General features: G+C 38.0%; 1 protein-coding gene across 3 annotated transcripts in view; it reads right to left on the bottom strand.

The window, feature by feature from the left end:
• Positions 1-13469, bottom strand: part of tsnaxip1 (translin-associated factor X interacting protein 1) — a 46561-nt gene that overhangs the window by 15634 nt on the left and 17458 nt on the right. For all 3 annotated transcript variants that reach the window (XM_052028533.1, XM_052028532.1, XM_052028534.1), the window contains exons 6-9: positions 12588-12784; positions 9825-9963; positions 7511-7680; positions 4728-4860 (exon numbers count right to left, since the gene is read on the bottom strand). In XM_052028533.1, the coding sequence (XP_051884493.1) occupies positions 4728-4860; positions 7511-7680; positions 9825-9963; positions 12588-12784 (639 nt within the window). The remainder of the gene's footprint in view (positions 1-4727; positions 4861-7510; positions 7681-9824; positions 9964-12587; positions 12785-13469) is intronic.

The raw sequence follows: 13469 nt of genomic DNA, 5'->3' as shown, positions 1-13469 counted from the left end.
ATTGGCTTCTTCTCTCACTATCATATTTAAGTTTGAATATGTGGTTCAATTAGAGAAATCATACACCAGTTAAAATCATCCCAACATTGCAATAATTAGTTCATATTTATGTAAACAAATTTATTAAGAGTTCATGCCACCCAATTCAAATATAAAATTTGCCTTATTTAATCAATTTATTACACTTCTGGGGGATTCTGAGCTTGTCATTGCATCGAAGGTTTAAATTAGTCTGAACTCTACAAATTGATGAGTTTGTCTCGAATCTCCACTAATTGTTGAGAAAATGACAATGAAAAAATTCACACAAAAATAATTAAAACATAGTCTAGGCATTAAATTGCAGCAGCAAGACCTTGATGACATTAAGTCAAGAGCTGAGAAGTGGAGAGTAATATTCATGCCACAAAAGAGCCAGGCATTGACCGTTTTTAACGAGAGAAGCTAACCACCTACTTCTTCAATCACATTACCATTGCCAAGTCCCCCACTATCAATATCCTGAGGATCACCATTGACCAGAAACTCAGCTGGACCAGTCACATAAATACTGTCAGAGGCTTGCTATCCTGTAGTAAGTGACCCACCACCTGGCATCCCAAAACTCTTATTGTACTTGATTTGAAATTGAATTCAACCACTTTGCCTTGCTTTCCTCCTCCATCTTCCTGCTGTTAATTTCTCAGTCTTGGTTGCAGAGATGCTCTGTTCACAATTGTGCCAAATGCAGGGCTGCCCTTGCTATGCAGATAGAAGTTAGAAGCAAGTTAGTAGCAATAAGAATACTTGCCTGGATGAATACAACACCAACAACTTTCAATAAGCACAAAACCATTCAGAACAAGTCAGTCACTCTACTGTCGCTCATCAGTCATTGCAGTCATTCCCCACACCACCAGCACAGTCACTGCTGAGTGTACCATCAACAAAATGCACTACAAATACTTGCCGTGGCTCAGCCAACAGCACCTTCCAAACCCGCAGCCTCTACCGCCAAGAGAGCCAAGAGCAACAAGTGCATGAAAACACCACCACCTGCACGTTCCCCTTCAAGTTGCACACCGCCCTGATGTGGAAAAATATTGTGGTCCTTCATTGTCATTTGCCCTGGTACTCAAGAAGATGGTTTACCACTACCTTATCAAGGGAGTTAGGGAGGGCAGTAAAATGCTGGTCTTGCTAACAACACCAAGATCTTCAACATGAATAAAAAAATGTTCAATTACTCTGTTAATTTTGTCTGTATGACAGACAAAATAAGGTATAGTGAGAGATATTATTCTGCCACCTACCTAAAACTGTTCCATCCCATGCTTCCGTAGGATTTTATCTGACAGTAGAGAAAATGTGAATGACAGGTTTCTATTCCTGGCATGATCGTCACCTTACCTATATGCCAGGATACATAAAATACCCACTTGGATAGAAGAGAGATCTAAAAATAGGAAAAATAATGTGGAGAGGGATCTAACATTGACTTCAATAATGGAGCCAATTTTTTTGTTCATTCCCCCACTGTTATTCTCTCCTTTGGATTCCACTGTACCACCATTTTCTGTAGTTGAGAGGGTATGTGTGCCATCTTTCCTAGCCCTTTACTCATCACAGTCTGCTACCTCAATGGAAGAAATGATGTGTGTTTCTGTGGCACTGTGTCATGAATTTATTACAGACTGTATTTCAAAATTCATTCTACCAGGTTCTGTCAGATCATCTGACTAAAAATACTGAGCTTATCCAGAACTTAAAATAGATGGTTTAAACTAGAAACTCAACAAATGAGTCTTTTAACGAAGTGGGAATTCAAATGAAAATTACTTGCTTTGGAAGTCACAAGATTGCTGGTTTAATTCCAATAACACAGGCATCTACTAATGCTAAACCAAAAATAACAAGATTTTACTTGATTGGGACAACTCATTAAGCAGTATAAGTTTGGAGTTCTCCACAAATGGCAATTGATGTTGCATCAGTTGTTCATTTTAAGTCTGTGATTCACAGCTTTTTATTATCCAAATATTTAAAAGAATGAATATATGCAAGTTAACTTCTAGATCTGCATAGCAAGGGTAACGCTGCATTTGGCACAATTGTGAACAGAGCATCTCTGCAACCAAGACTGAGAAATTAACAGAAGGAAGATGGAGGAAAGCGAGGCAAAGTGGTTGAATTCAATTTCAAATCAAATACAGAAAGAGTTAAAATGAGAAAGGCTCGGTTAAGAGAGACTGAGAAAATAATGCAAATGGAAAAAGTGTAAAGACTTGACAAATGGACATTTTTAAATCTTTTAAAACAATTCACCTTCTGAAGGAATGAAAATATTGCATTTATAATTGTTCACTTCCTGGACTGGGTGGGGCAGAGGGTCGAATGGTACAAAAGCAGGGAATGTGTACATGCTCAGCAGGTTAGGCAGTGAAAAGATGACTCTGATCTGAAGTAGTCATACAGCATGGAAACAGGCCCTTCAGCCCAACTTGACCACATTGTCTACTGAACTAGTTGCATTTGCCTGTGTTTGGCCTGTATCACTAAACCTTTCTATGTACCTGTCTAAATGTCTTTTAAATGTTGTAATTGTAATCGTATCCTCCTCTGCCACTTCTTCTGCCAGCTGTTCCATATATTCACCACCCTCTATAAAAAAAAAGTTGCCCCTCAGGTCTCCTTTAAATTTTTCCCCTCTCACTTTAAACCTATGGTCTCTTGTTTTAGATTCCCCTACCCTGTGAAAATGTTCATGGAAAACTTTAGCCATCAAGAAATCTGTTTCAGATTTCAAACATTTGGAGTGGAAGTAAACATACTTTTGCAGAATTTAAAAGAGCTGGCATTTACAAAAAAGTCTGTAGTAAAGATTTGTTTCCACTACACGTCTTCCATTCAGTAGCACCTAGGGAAAGCTCAGGCTTAAAAGCTATTGAAGAATAATGGTAGTCAGAACTACTCTGCATAGCACACTCATTGCAGTTATATTAAAATTGTTAAATTAAAAAAGTTGTGAATGCATATATTGTTGACAACCTAGCTTGAAGATTGTTTTCATCATGTGGCTTGAAAGGGAACTGCATTGATGTGACGCACAGAGAAAATCTGAAAATTATGGTTGCGAGAAGTATAGTCAGCATTGTTTTTTGAAATGGCCACACGTGATAATTAAGTATCAATCTTCCATTTGACTGACACAATGTGCCTTGTACTTGGCAGTGGATTCTTGCAGACATTGTCTTTGGTCTTTTTCTACTACTCTTACTCTTCATACTCTGAAGTCTCTGTATTCAGTTCTTAACACGGAAGACATCAAAGTGTAGCTCTGATTTGCCAGAAACCATCCAGAAATGTGCCTTGCAGGGTCAAAGAGGATTGATGTGTGAAATATTTCCATTTGTATTCACTCTAACCATCTTCACACAGTGCCACTGAGTTTAACCTGATTTTCTATGTGGGTCCTTTCCGCTATTCTTTGAAAGTGTAGTAATTTGACATGAAATCGCCAGGAAAAAAAAACAATTAAGTTATCTATTTTCAATTAATTTGCAATGTTATCTGGCAGTTTGGTTCATGTTACTAATGGGGTTGCATGAATTACTCGGCCTAGAAGTTAAGGGCAATTCTAGCCTTAACATCCATAGTCATGGAAAAGTCAATTGTCGAAGTCTGTTTGTAGCATAGAATCTAAATCTGATGTACTTTTTTGGAAGGCAAATTCTCTTTGGCTGCTTGGTTAAATGTGGATAGCCCTGCCTGTATGCTTTGCATCATACTGCTTTATCTTCTGATGACAAGTGCACTCATCTCCCTTCTTATCAATCATCATTACCATGATTTAGGAGTAGTAAAGTCAGATAACCTGTCAAAAATGTATTTGTACAAGCTTACCTTGAAATAGTACGCAGCATATGAATGCTTTGTATCACTTGGCTTTAACCTAGTACACCAGGCTCAATAAAACCAACATAAGCAAAATAGCAATAGTCAGATAATAATGCGATTAAAGAGCCCCAGATTCCCAGAAGCTGTCCCAGGCTTTTAAAATAGGTGAAGGCATTGCAGATGTCATAACTATGATCTTCCAAAAATCTCTTGAATCAGGAATGGCTCCTTTTGATTGAAAAGTTACATTTAGTCCACTATTGAAAGCTGAATGAGTGAAACCTGTTTTTTGTAATTTACAGTAATTTTTGTCTTGCACTGTACTGCTGCTGCAAAACAACAAATTTCACGGCATATGTCAGTGATAATAAATCTGACTCTGACACAGCTATGGTTTGTTTATTTCACTCTGTTGATTAGCTTAAGATTTGTCGTCAGAAAATTAAGGATGGAGTTACTAAACAGAGTAAATATTTTCAGCTGATTAAAGATAACCTGATTTGTATAGGATTGGTCATGGCTGAAGAACATGATTGTATTTTTTGATGAGGTGACTATAGTTTACAAGAAATGTCTGTGGGTGTGATTTATTTGTACTTTCAGGGGGAATTTGATAAAGTCTGCAATAAAAGACTGAACATTTTAAATAAGCTGACTCTGGAAATTATATTGACAGCAGCCTACTACACATGAATCAGGCAAGAATCACACTCCATTCTTAAAAAAAATTTGTCGATGAGCCATAAAATGTAAAGAGATGAAAAACAGTGACACTAGATGATGAAACAAGGTTTTTAGCTATGAAAACCTAGGTTTTAATCTAGCCAGATGAGTTGGTATGTGTTATGTACCTGCCATTTTAGTTTTCAGTAGTTCAACCTCTGCACTGAGTTGGTCTCGCTGAAGAGTGATATGCTTGTTAACATCCAACAGGGTATTGTGTTCCAGTTTCAGCTGAGCGAAATGCTTCTGCAGATTTTCATACTAAAGGAATAAATAAACTTGTAAATATAGTGCTGATAATTCTCATGTTTAGCAGGGAAAAAAAAAGTCCCTTTTGTTTTTGAGGAACTACAAAATTCAAAGACAGGAATATATATTCCATGCAAAGTGGGCTAGACTAAGGTACTCTAAACTTCTGAATGCTTGCTGCCAAAATGGCTCTTTACAAAGCATATCTTAAACTTTTAATTTGCAAATCTTATTGCTAATAATCAGTTCATGCATTTAAAAATATGACTAAACAGTTCATTGTACACTTTCAATTGTTTCCTTCCTGATAATGTTTAGACAATATATTTTGTTAACTGAAATTAAGGTCTTCATCTTGAGATATCTAGACTGGAGAGCTATAATCATGTGTTCAATTACTGTGAAGTAGACTCCAGGCATCTGTACACTCGTTCTTCATTAACTGGATACTATAGTTTTTGGTGGATTTTGGTTTATCATTGAATTCTGTATTAAAAGATTTTCTGATCAAGATGTTTGTGTTCTTCATCTTTGTCCAAGGGTTCTTGATAGTTTGACTACGTGGTTGTTATTTGCTTTTCTCCACTGGGTATGTGGAGTGGGGTGTGCAAATTATTATCACTAAGTCTCAGTCCTCTTGACAGGAAAGAAAAATGAGAGGTATACACAGAATGTATAGCATAGAAGCACACCATTTCATCTCACTGTTTCATTCTGGAATTTAGAAACCACCTCCTATTCCTTTCATTAAATCCTGTCACTATATTCAATTTTCACAAAATGTATAAAAGTGCTATTTGTCTCAAGTACCCCCATGGAACCAAGTTTCACATTCTAACCACTCTCTGGGTAAAGCAGTTCCTCCAGAATTCACCAATCGATTTATTAGTGATGCCTGTATTAAAAAGTTAAACAATGAGACTAAAAATAATCTTAAGGACCTCAATAAATGAAGCAAAGGCCAAAGTAATAAATTGCTTACAAAAAGAAAGCTGATTTTAAGGTTATGAGAATGGAGCAGGGAAGTAAACTGAAAAAAAACCAATCAACATTGAAGTGGTCCAATTGTGGGAAACGTTTACGTGGGAGTCAGTAAATTCTTCTGTGTATCACATTTTTGTGCAGAACGTGAAGAATTTAATCAAAAACCTGATCTCATTTGTACTTACTGACTGCGTTGAATGGGTCACCACATTTGTTCTGGATTCCCAAAGTGCATAACACTTTCACTTCGAGGCAACTGAACGTGCACCATGACAACAAACTATTTGTAATGCAGTCTTTGACATGACTTGTGCAAAATAACTTTGTGCATTTGTGGCCAGCAACATGAGCAAGCCACTCTTATAAAAGCAGAGCTTCTCAAGAGATGGCACCTGGTTCTGCAATATCTAAAGCGGACCAGCCTGACCTGATCCAAAGCTGTGGAGTCTCTTGCACAGATGCTTTTATAGGCAGCTCTTTGAAATTATTTCATTTACCCTTTGCTGGGGTTGTCTTTGGGCTCCCCACCACCAAACACCCAGCCTGACCACATTACCAACTCCCAAAGCCCTGTCTACACCTGTAACTCAAAACATAGCCAGAAGCTCCATGACCTGTTTTTCACTGTTAGGTTGGTAATATATGTTTGATAGTTACAACTTCAAAAAAAAACTCTCAGGGATTTGTCAAACATGACTTCCTTTTCATAAATCCATGTTAATTCGACCTAATCCTATTCTTAATTTCTAACTTTCCTGCTCCCACTTCCTTTGTTATAGATTCCAGCATTTTCCCAAGAACTGATGTCAGACCAACTGGTCTGTAGTTGCCTCTCTCCCTCTTAAAAAAAATTGAGGAGTTACAGTTGTGGAGTTACATTTGCTACCTTCTGATCTGTGGGAACGGTTCTACAACCTATGGAATTTTGAAGTTAGTGTCTTCTTGGTGCAGGCCCTCAGATGCTGGAAATTTATTGACTTGCAGTGCCATTAATTTCTCCAAAGCCTTTTATTTGAAAAACTATTGCCAAATTTTTCAAGCTCTTCATTCACTCTAGATGTTTTCTTCTATTAAAAAAGACACAAAGTATTTGTTTAATTTCTCAGCCATTTCCTTCTTCCATAATACAATCTCTCCTGTCTCCATCTGTAAAGGGATCCCATGTTAAATTTTGCTACTATTTTCCTCTTTACATACTGTATGTATAGAAACTTTTATGGTTTATTTTTTAATGTTTCCTTACTCGATTACTCTCATATTCTAATTTCCCTTTCCATATCAACTTCTTGGACCACCTTTGCTGAAATCTGTAATTTTCCCAATCCTAATTCTTTTCTAGAAGCTGAATTTCACCCACTTGAATCGAAATTGAATCATATTCAATTGCATTTACTGAATTCACTTTAATTCAAGTGGGTGAAATTCAGCTTCCAGAAAAGAAGCCCCATAATTTGGGGCCAACGTTATGGATCCACTGTACTTGGTCCTGTTATCAATGAATACAAGCCATGAACATAAAGCAACTTGGAAATTAACAATGAAATCAGAGACCAATCCTATGGAAGGAACGTACAAATAGCATCAACATAACTTGATTCACTATTTAATACAAGATAAAGTTAGCATAATTCTGCAATATTTGCAGAATACAGTTTAATCATGGAAAACAAGCACATACCTTCTCAGTTAGTTCATTATAGCTTTTATCTAAAGTTTCAAAATCCCTTCTTGGAATCACATCTCCATACTCTGCCTTCATTGCATTTAATGTCACTTGTAATGCCTTTAGGTCTTCGCGAGCCACCTTCAATGCCAGCTTCAGTTTTACACTGTCCTCAACTGCATCAGCTTTCAAAAACAACATGTACAAACTGCTTGAAAAATATCTTACCTACATACTTACATTTAATACCTTTCAGTATCATGCGAGAAGCAAATATCAGTCTTAAAACCAACAGTAGTCAGAACAGATTATGGTTTTGGTTCGGCTGGGTCAACGTAACTGCAGATTGGTGCATTTGAAATATAGACCAAAACTCAACACTGTCATGCACTTATCCTTAGCAAATTGTGCTACTGATAAAACATGTACAAGAGTTTCATTTTTTAAAAAAAAGTTCACAAATATACAACACAAAGCAAGAGAAAGCTGGGAGGACATTATAATAGTAAACTAATCAGTCAACTGTAAAATTGATTTAATTTAGCAACCCTTCCACGATCAAATCAGAAAATTTTAAACCGGAAATTCCAGGCCAGTGAGCCTTACATCAGTGGTAGGAAATTATTGGAGAAGATTCATAGGGATAGGATCTACTCACATCTGGAAAAACAGACTTACTAGGGATATTCTGCATGGCTTTGTGTGGGGGAGATCATGTTTTACAAACTTGATTGTTTTAATGAGGTGGCGAAGATGATTGATGAAGGTAGGGCAGTGACTGTTGCATATATGGACTTTAGTAAACCTTTCAACAAAGTCCCTCATGGTAGGCTGATCCAGAAGATTAAGGCACATGGAATCCACGGAGACTTGGTATGGTAGATTGACTTCAAAATTGGCCTAGCCATAGAAGACAGTGGGTAGTGCTGAAGGGGTTTTATTCTGACTGGAGGTCCACGACCAGTGGTGTTCTGCAGGGATCAGTATTGCTGTTGTTTGTGATGTTGGATGAAAATATAGATGGGCTGATTAGTAAATTTGCAGATGACACAAAAATTAGCAGAGTTGTAGATAGTGAGGAAGATTGTTAAAGGATGCAGCAGGGTGTAGATTAGTTGGAAATATGGACAGAGAAATGGCAGATGGGGTTCAATCTGGATAAGTGTGAACCTGGTGTTTTCTCTTGATTGTTGGAGACTGAAGGGTGACCTAATAGAATTATATGAAATTATGAGAGGCAAAGATAGGGTAAGAGTCTTTTTCCCCCATGGTAGAAGTGTTTTATATTAGAGGTCATAGCTTTAGGGTCAGAGGGAGAAAGTTTAAAGGAGATTTACAAGGCAATCCTTTTTTTAAAAAAAGCAGAGGGTGGTAGGTACTTGGAACGCACTGCCAGGGGAAGTGGTGGAAGCAGATACAATAGCAACGCTTAAGAGGGATTTAGACAGGCACATGAACAGGCAGGGAATGGAGGGATATGGACCGTGTGCAGGCAGATGGGACTATTTGAAATTGGCATCATGGTTGGTACAGGCATTGTGGACCAAAGGGCCTGTTCCTCTGCTTTGTTCAAATGTTCCTATGTTCAAATATGTTATTTTTCTTGCATTAGACATCCATTATTATTTTTGCTTATTTCCAGTTCAAGCTAGCACAAAATAGGTTTTCATTTTGTCCAACACAGAGCATCCATTCACCCCTTCCCTTTTCTCCATAAACACAAGTCCAGGTATTAAGCAGCATACACAAGATTTATGGACTCAAACTGGCACTGCTGCATTTAAACAGCTAAAACTATACAGCTTCACAGGATCATTGTTCATTTATTGTTCCTTGTCCAGCTGATAGCACACTACCATTATGACTGTACTGAGAATCTCAAGTCCATGTGCTGGGAGAACTCAGAAACCCAGTGTGAGTGGTTTAGGGGCACACCATTTCACAAACTACCCACCCACCTGAAATAAGACATATACTTACTCTGGGCACCTTGCCCTATGTATAGTAGTATCTGCAAGTCCCACATCCCTAATTGCAAGGGCCCTCTAAGGAAAACCATTAAGACCTGCAGGCTAATTTGAAGTTATCGCAGTGAAAGGTATACTTCTTGAGTTCCAGTATTGAGCCAGGCTGACTAGTCATAATTAGCAATGCCTTATGGCATCAGATTACCAAAACTGCCACATAGAATTGACTTGATTTGCAGTGGCATTGCAATTTATCTTGAAACCACCATGATCTCCAGGTAACCCCATCTCATACACAACCAGAATAATTATTACCTAGCTGTTACACGACTGAAGTAATAACTCAAACTATGACATTTCACCTTCTTTTGTCTGAGAATCGTCTGACTCTTCTTGTTGAAGACGCAGATTATTCATATCAGAAATTAGAAGCTTGCGTGCATCATTTTGTTCTCCGATATCGTTCATACTCAGCTGCCAGTCTTCCTGAAGCTTACTAACCTGAGAGTCATAAAAAGTAACTCAAAATCAGTCTGGAGACACAAGAGATTCTGCAGATGCTGGAAATCTGGAGCAACACACACAAGAAGTGCTGGAGGAACTGAGCAGGTCAGGTAACATCTATGGAGGGAAATACAGTCGACGTTTCGGGTTGAGACCCTTCAGCAGGACTGGTGAAGGGTCTCGACCTGAAAGGGCGACTGTTTATTTCCCTCCATAGATGTTGCCTGACCTGCTCAGTTCCTCCAGCACTTTGTGTGTGTTGCTCAAAATCAGAATTATGGAATCTCTACAATTAATCTTTTTCAAAAATAAATTGGTTTTTTTTGTCATCATAGTGAGGGAGGTGGATGATGGAATACGAAACAGTCTCAAATGCTCCCAAACACAGTATGATTAAATGCAGATTTCAAGTCTATCTCATCATATACAACATATTGTTGTTTGTCATCCATATCAACGATTTGGATAAGAACGTACAAGGCATGGTTAGTAAGTTTGCAGATGACACTAAAATAGGTGGTATAGTGGACAATGAAGGTGGTATTCAAAAATTATAGGGGGATCTTGATCAGCTGAGTAAGTGGGCCGAGGAATGGCAAATAGAGTTTAATTCGGATAATTGGGAGGTATTGCATCTTGGAAAGTCAAATTCCAGTAGGACTTTTACAGTGAATGGCAGGGCCTGCGGAGTGTTGCAGAACAGAGGGACCTTGGAGTACAAGAACATGGTTCACTGAAAGTGGAGTCACAGGTAGACAGGGTGGTGAAGGTGGCTTTTGGCATGCTGGCTTTCATAAGTCAGGGCATTAAGTATAAAAGTTGGGATGTCATGGTGTGGTTGTACAGGACACTGGTGAGGCCACACTTGGAATATTGTGTTCAGTTTTGATCACCCTGCTATAGGAAAGGTGTTATTAAACTGGAAAGAGTGCAGAAGAGATTTACAAGATTGGCGCCAGGACTTGAGGGACTGAGTTATAGGGAGAGCTTGGACAGGCTAGGACTTCATTCCTTAGAGCATAGGAGACAGAGGTGATCTTATAGAGGTGTATAAAATCATGAGGAGCATAGATAGGGTGAATGCACTTGGTCTTTTCCCCCCCAGAGTTAGAATATCAAGAACTAGAGGGCATAGATTTAAGGTGAGAGGGAAAGATTTAAGATGAACTTGAGCAGCAACTTTTTCACACAAAGGGTGGTATCCATGTGGAATGAGCTGCCAGAAGAAGTGGTTGAGGCAGTACAATAACAACTTTCAAAAGACAGTTGGACAGGTACATGGATTGGAAAAGTTTAGAAGGTTAAGGGCCAAATGTTGGCAAATGGGACCAGCTTGGATGGGGCACCTTGGTTGGCATGGACCAGTTGGGCCAAAGGGCCTGATTCTAAATGAAGTTCCAGAATTTATATAGCACCATGGATATTTGATGTTAACCTGAATAAATTAAAGGTGGCAGACACAGTAGACAAAGACCAAAATAGGATTAGTATGGATAGGTATTGGTATCGATGGTCAGCCTGGACATGATGGGCCAAAGGGCCTTTCTCTGTGCTATTTGACTTTATGACTCTTTAAATCAGAAGACTCAAAGAGAAATAATTGCAGGATGAAAGATAAGGTACAGCTTTAACTGGTAGCTATATGTACAGTTGAAAACACAAATGCAGAGAAGAAAAAAGCATTGTTTTATCCTAGTTTCAGACGTGATGTACATTTACATTTCAGATGTGATGTCAAACCATGATACATCTGCCCTTCCAAGTAGACTGCTACTATTTAAAGAGCAGGTGAATAATCCAAGTTTCCCAACCTAAATTTATCCCACAACCATTATCACATAAAAGAATCTGTGTACACATCTGATTTCTGTTTACTTATGTGCAAATTTGCAACCACTTTCTCCCACACTGTCAAAGTGATTAATGAGTCATAATGAACCACTGTACAATTTAAATCCTTTCCTTTTCTATTGTGAATAATATGAATAAAGTTAACTTGTAGTTTGTTTTGAAAAATACAGTGCACACTACCTCATATCTATCGATTCACCACCAATCTGGCAACAAAATAGTGTCAGCCAATGCAGAAGTAAATTACAATCATTGCCATGTCTTACATCATTAAAAAATCAAAATGTTTATTAGTAGATTGCTGAAACATCACTATTGAGGTAAGCACATAAATAATGTGTTGGCTTTTAACTTCCATGGAACCCACCCCAAAACAAAGGAGTCAGTATACTACAAAAGGAGGGCAGGACAATTATAAATGGGACGTTCTATGATGAAGAATGTTTCTTTATAATTTGAAAAGAATAATCTGTTTGAGAGAGTCCTGGGAGCAGTAACGCAGTGTAAATCAGATTATCCTAAAAGGCATGTGATTTGAAAAAGAAGTCATATGGTTCCATTTACTTAAATCAAGCCAAAAAGCAGCAAATGAGGGCAAGACTGCCCCCAGCATCTTAATAAATTTTTCATGATATGCAACAAACAAGCCCCAGCATTTGGAAAAGTATTAGAAGCCAAGTATACGAGTTTTGGTCTAATCTGTGGTGGCCTTGTGTCATATTGTATAGTGTGGTACTTAATATATGATAGTCTCACATGAATTTACTGACCTGGATCTTGAGGGAATCCTGCACCTCAATTAAATTATCAATTTTTTCAAGTAGCTGTGTTCTTTCACACCTCAGTGATTGGATCTCAATTTTCTCTTCTTCACGCAGGGCAAGAATCCTCTGTTCACAGTTCTCTGTTGTGGTTACAAGCATGCTTTGCAATGGCTCCAACTCACGGATTCGATTTCGCTGCCGAGCTGAGATATAAAGGATATTGTTTAATTAAAGACTGAGATCTGAGGGAAATTTAATCCTTTAGCTAACTGCTCTTGTAATGATTTTAGAAAACAAAATCCACATGTCCATTGCTTTTTTCCCCCCCAAGAAATAAGTTGTCCTAGAATGGAAGACATGATTATCACCAAATATTCAGATTTGGAGGGAAAGGAGTGTTGTCAGGTTTCCACAACACTTTTCCTCCTCCAGACTTAAAAATCTCAGAATTCTCCTTAAGACAAATCCATTTTGTAAACCAAGAAAGTTGAAATAGATTGGAGGAAGCAGAGTTTTTGTTTTAAATGTGAAAGAAAATCAATCTCAGTGTTAATACAGTGGCAAAGCTAGTAGAGCCGCTGCCTCACAGTGCCAATGACCTGGGTTCAATCCTGACCTTTGATATTATATTTCCTTTTCAATCTTTTTATGAATTTTCAAATTAATACAGATTAGTACATATAACATTGGTGATTATACATGTAATACAAAGAGATCACGAGGACAATCATGACATATATAATCATAAAGAATAAAAAATATATTCTAGGCCCCAACCTTTGGTATTATCTATATGGAGTTTTGTACATTCTCCCTGTGACCGTGTGGGATTCCTCTGGGTATTCTGCATCCCAAAGAAGTTTAGGTTAGTAGGTTAATGGGTCACTG

Source organism: Pristis pectinata, chromosome 13 (genome assembly GCF_009764475.1).
Source record: "Pristis pectinata isolate sPriPec2 chromosome 13, sPriPec2.1.pri, whole genome shotgun sequence".
NCBI classification, from domain to species: Eukaryota; Metazoa; Chordata; class Chondrichthyes; order Rhinopristiformes; family Pristidae; genus Pristis; species Pristis pectinata.
The sequence above is the reverse complement of the archived record's forward strand: the minus strand, read 5'-3'. Positions and strand labels throughout refer to the sequence as shown.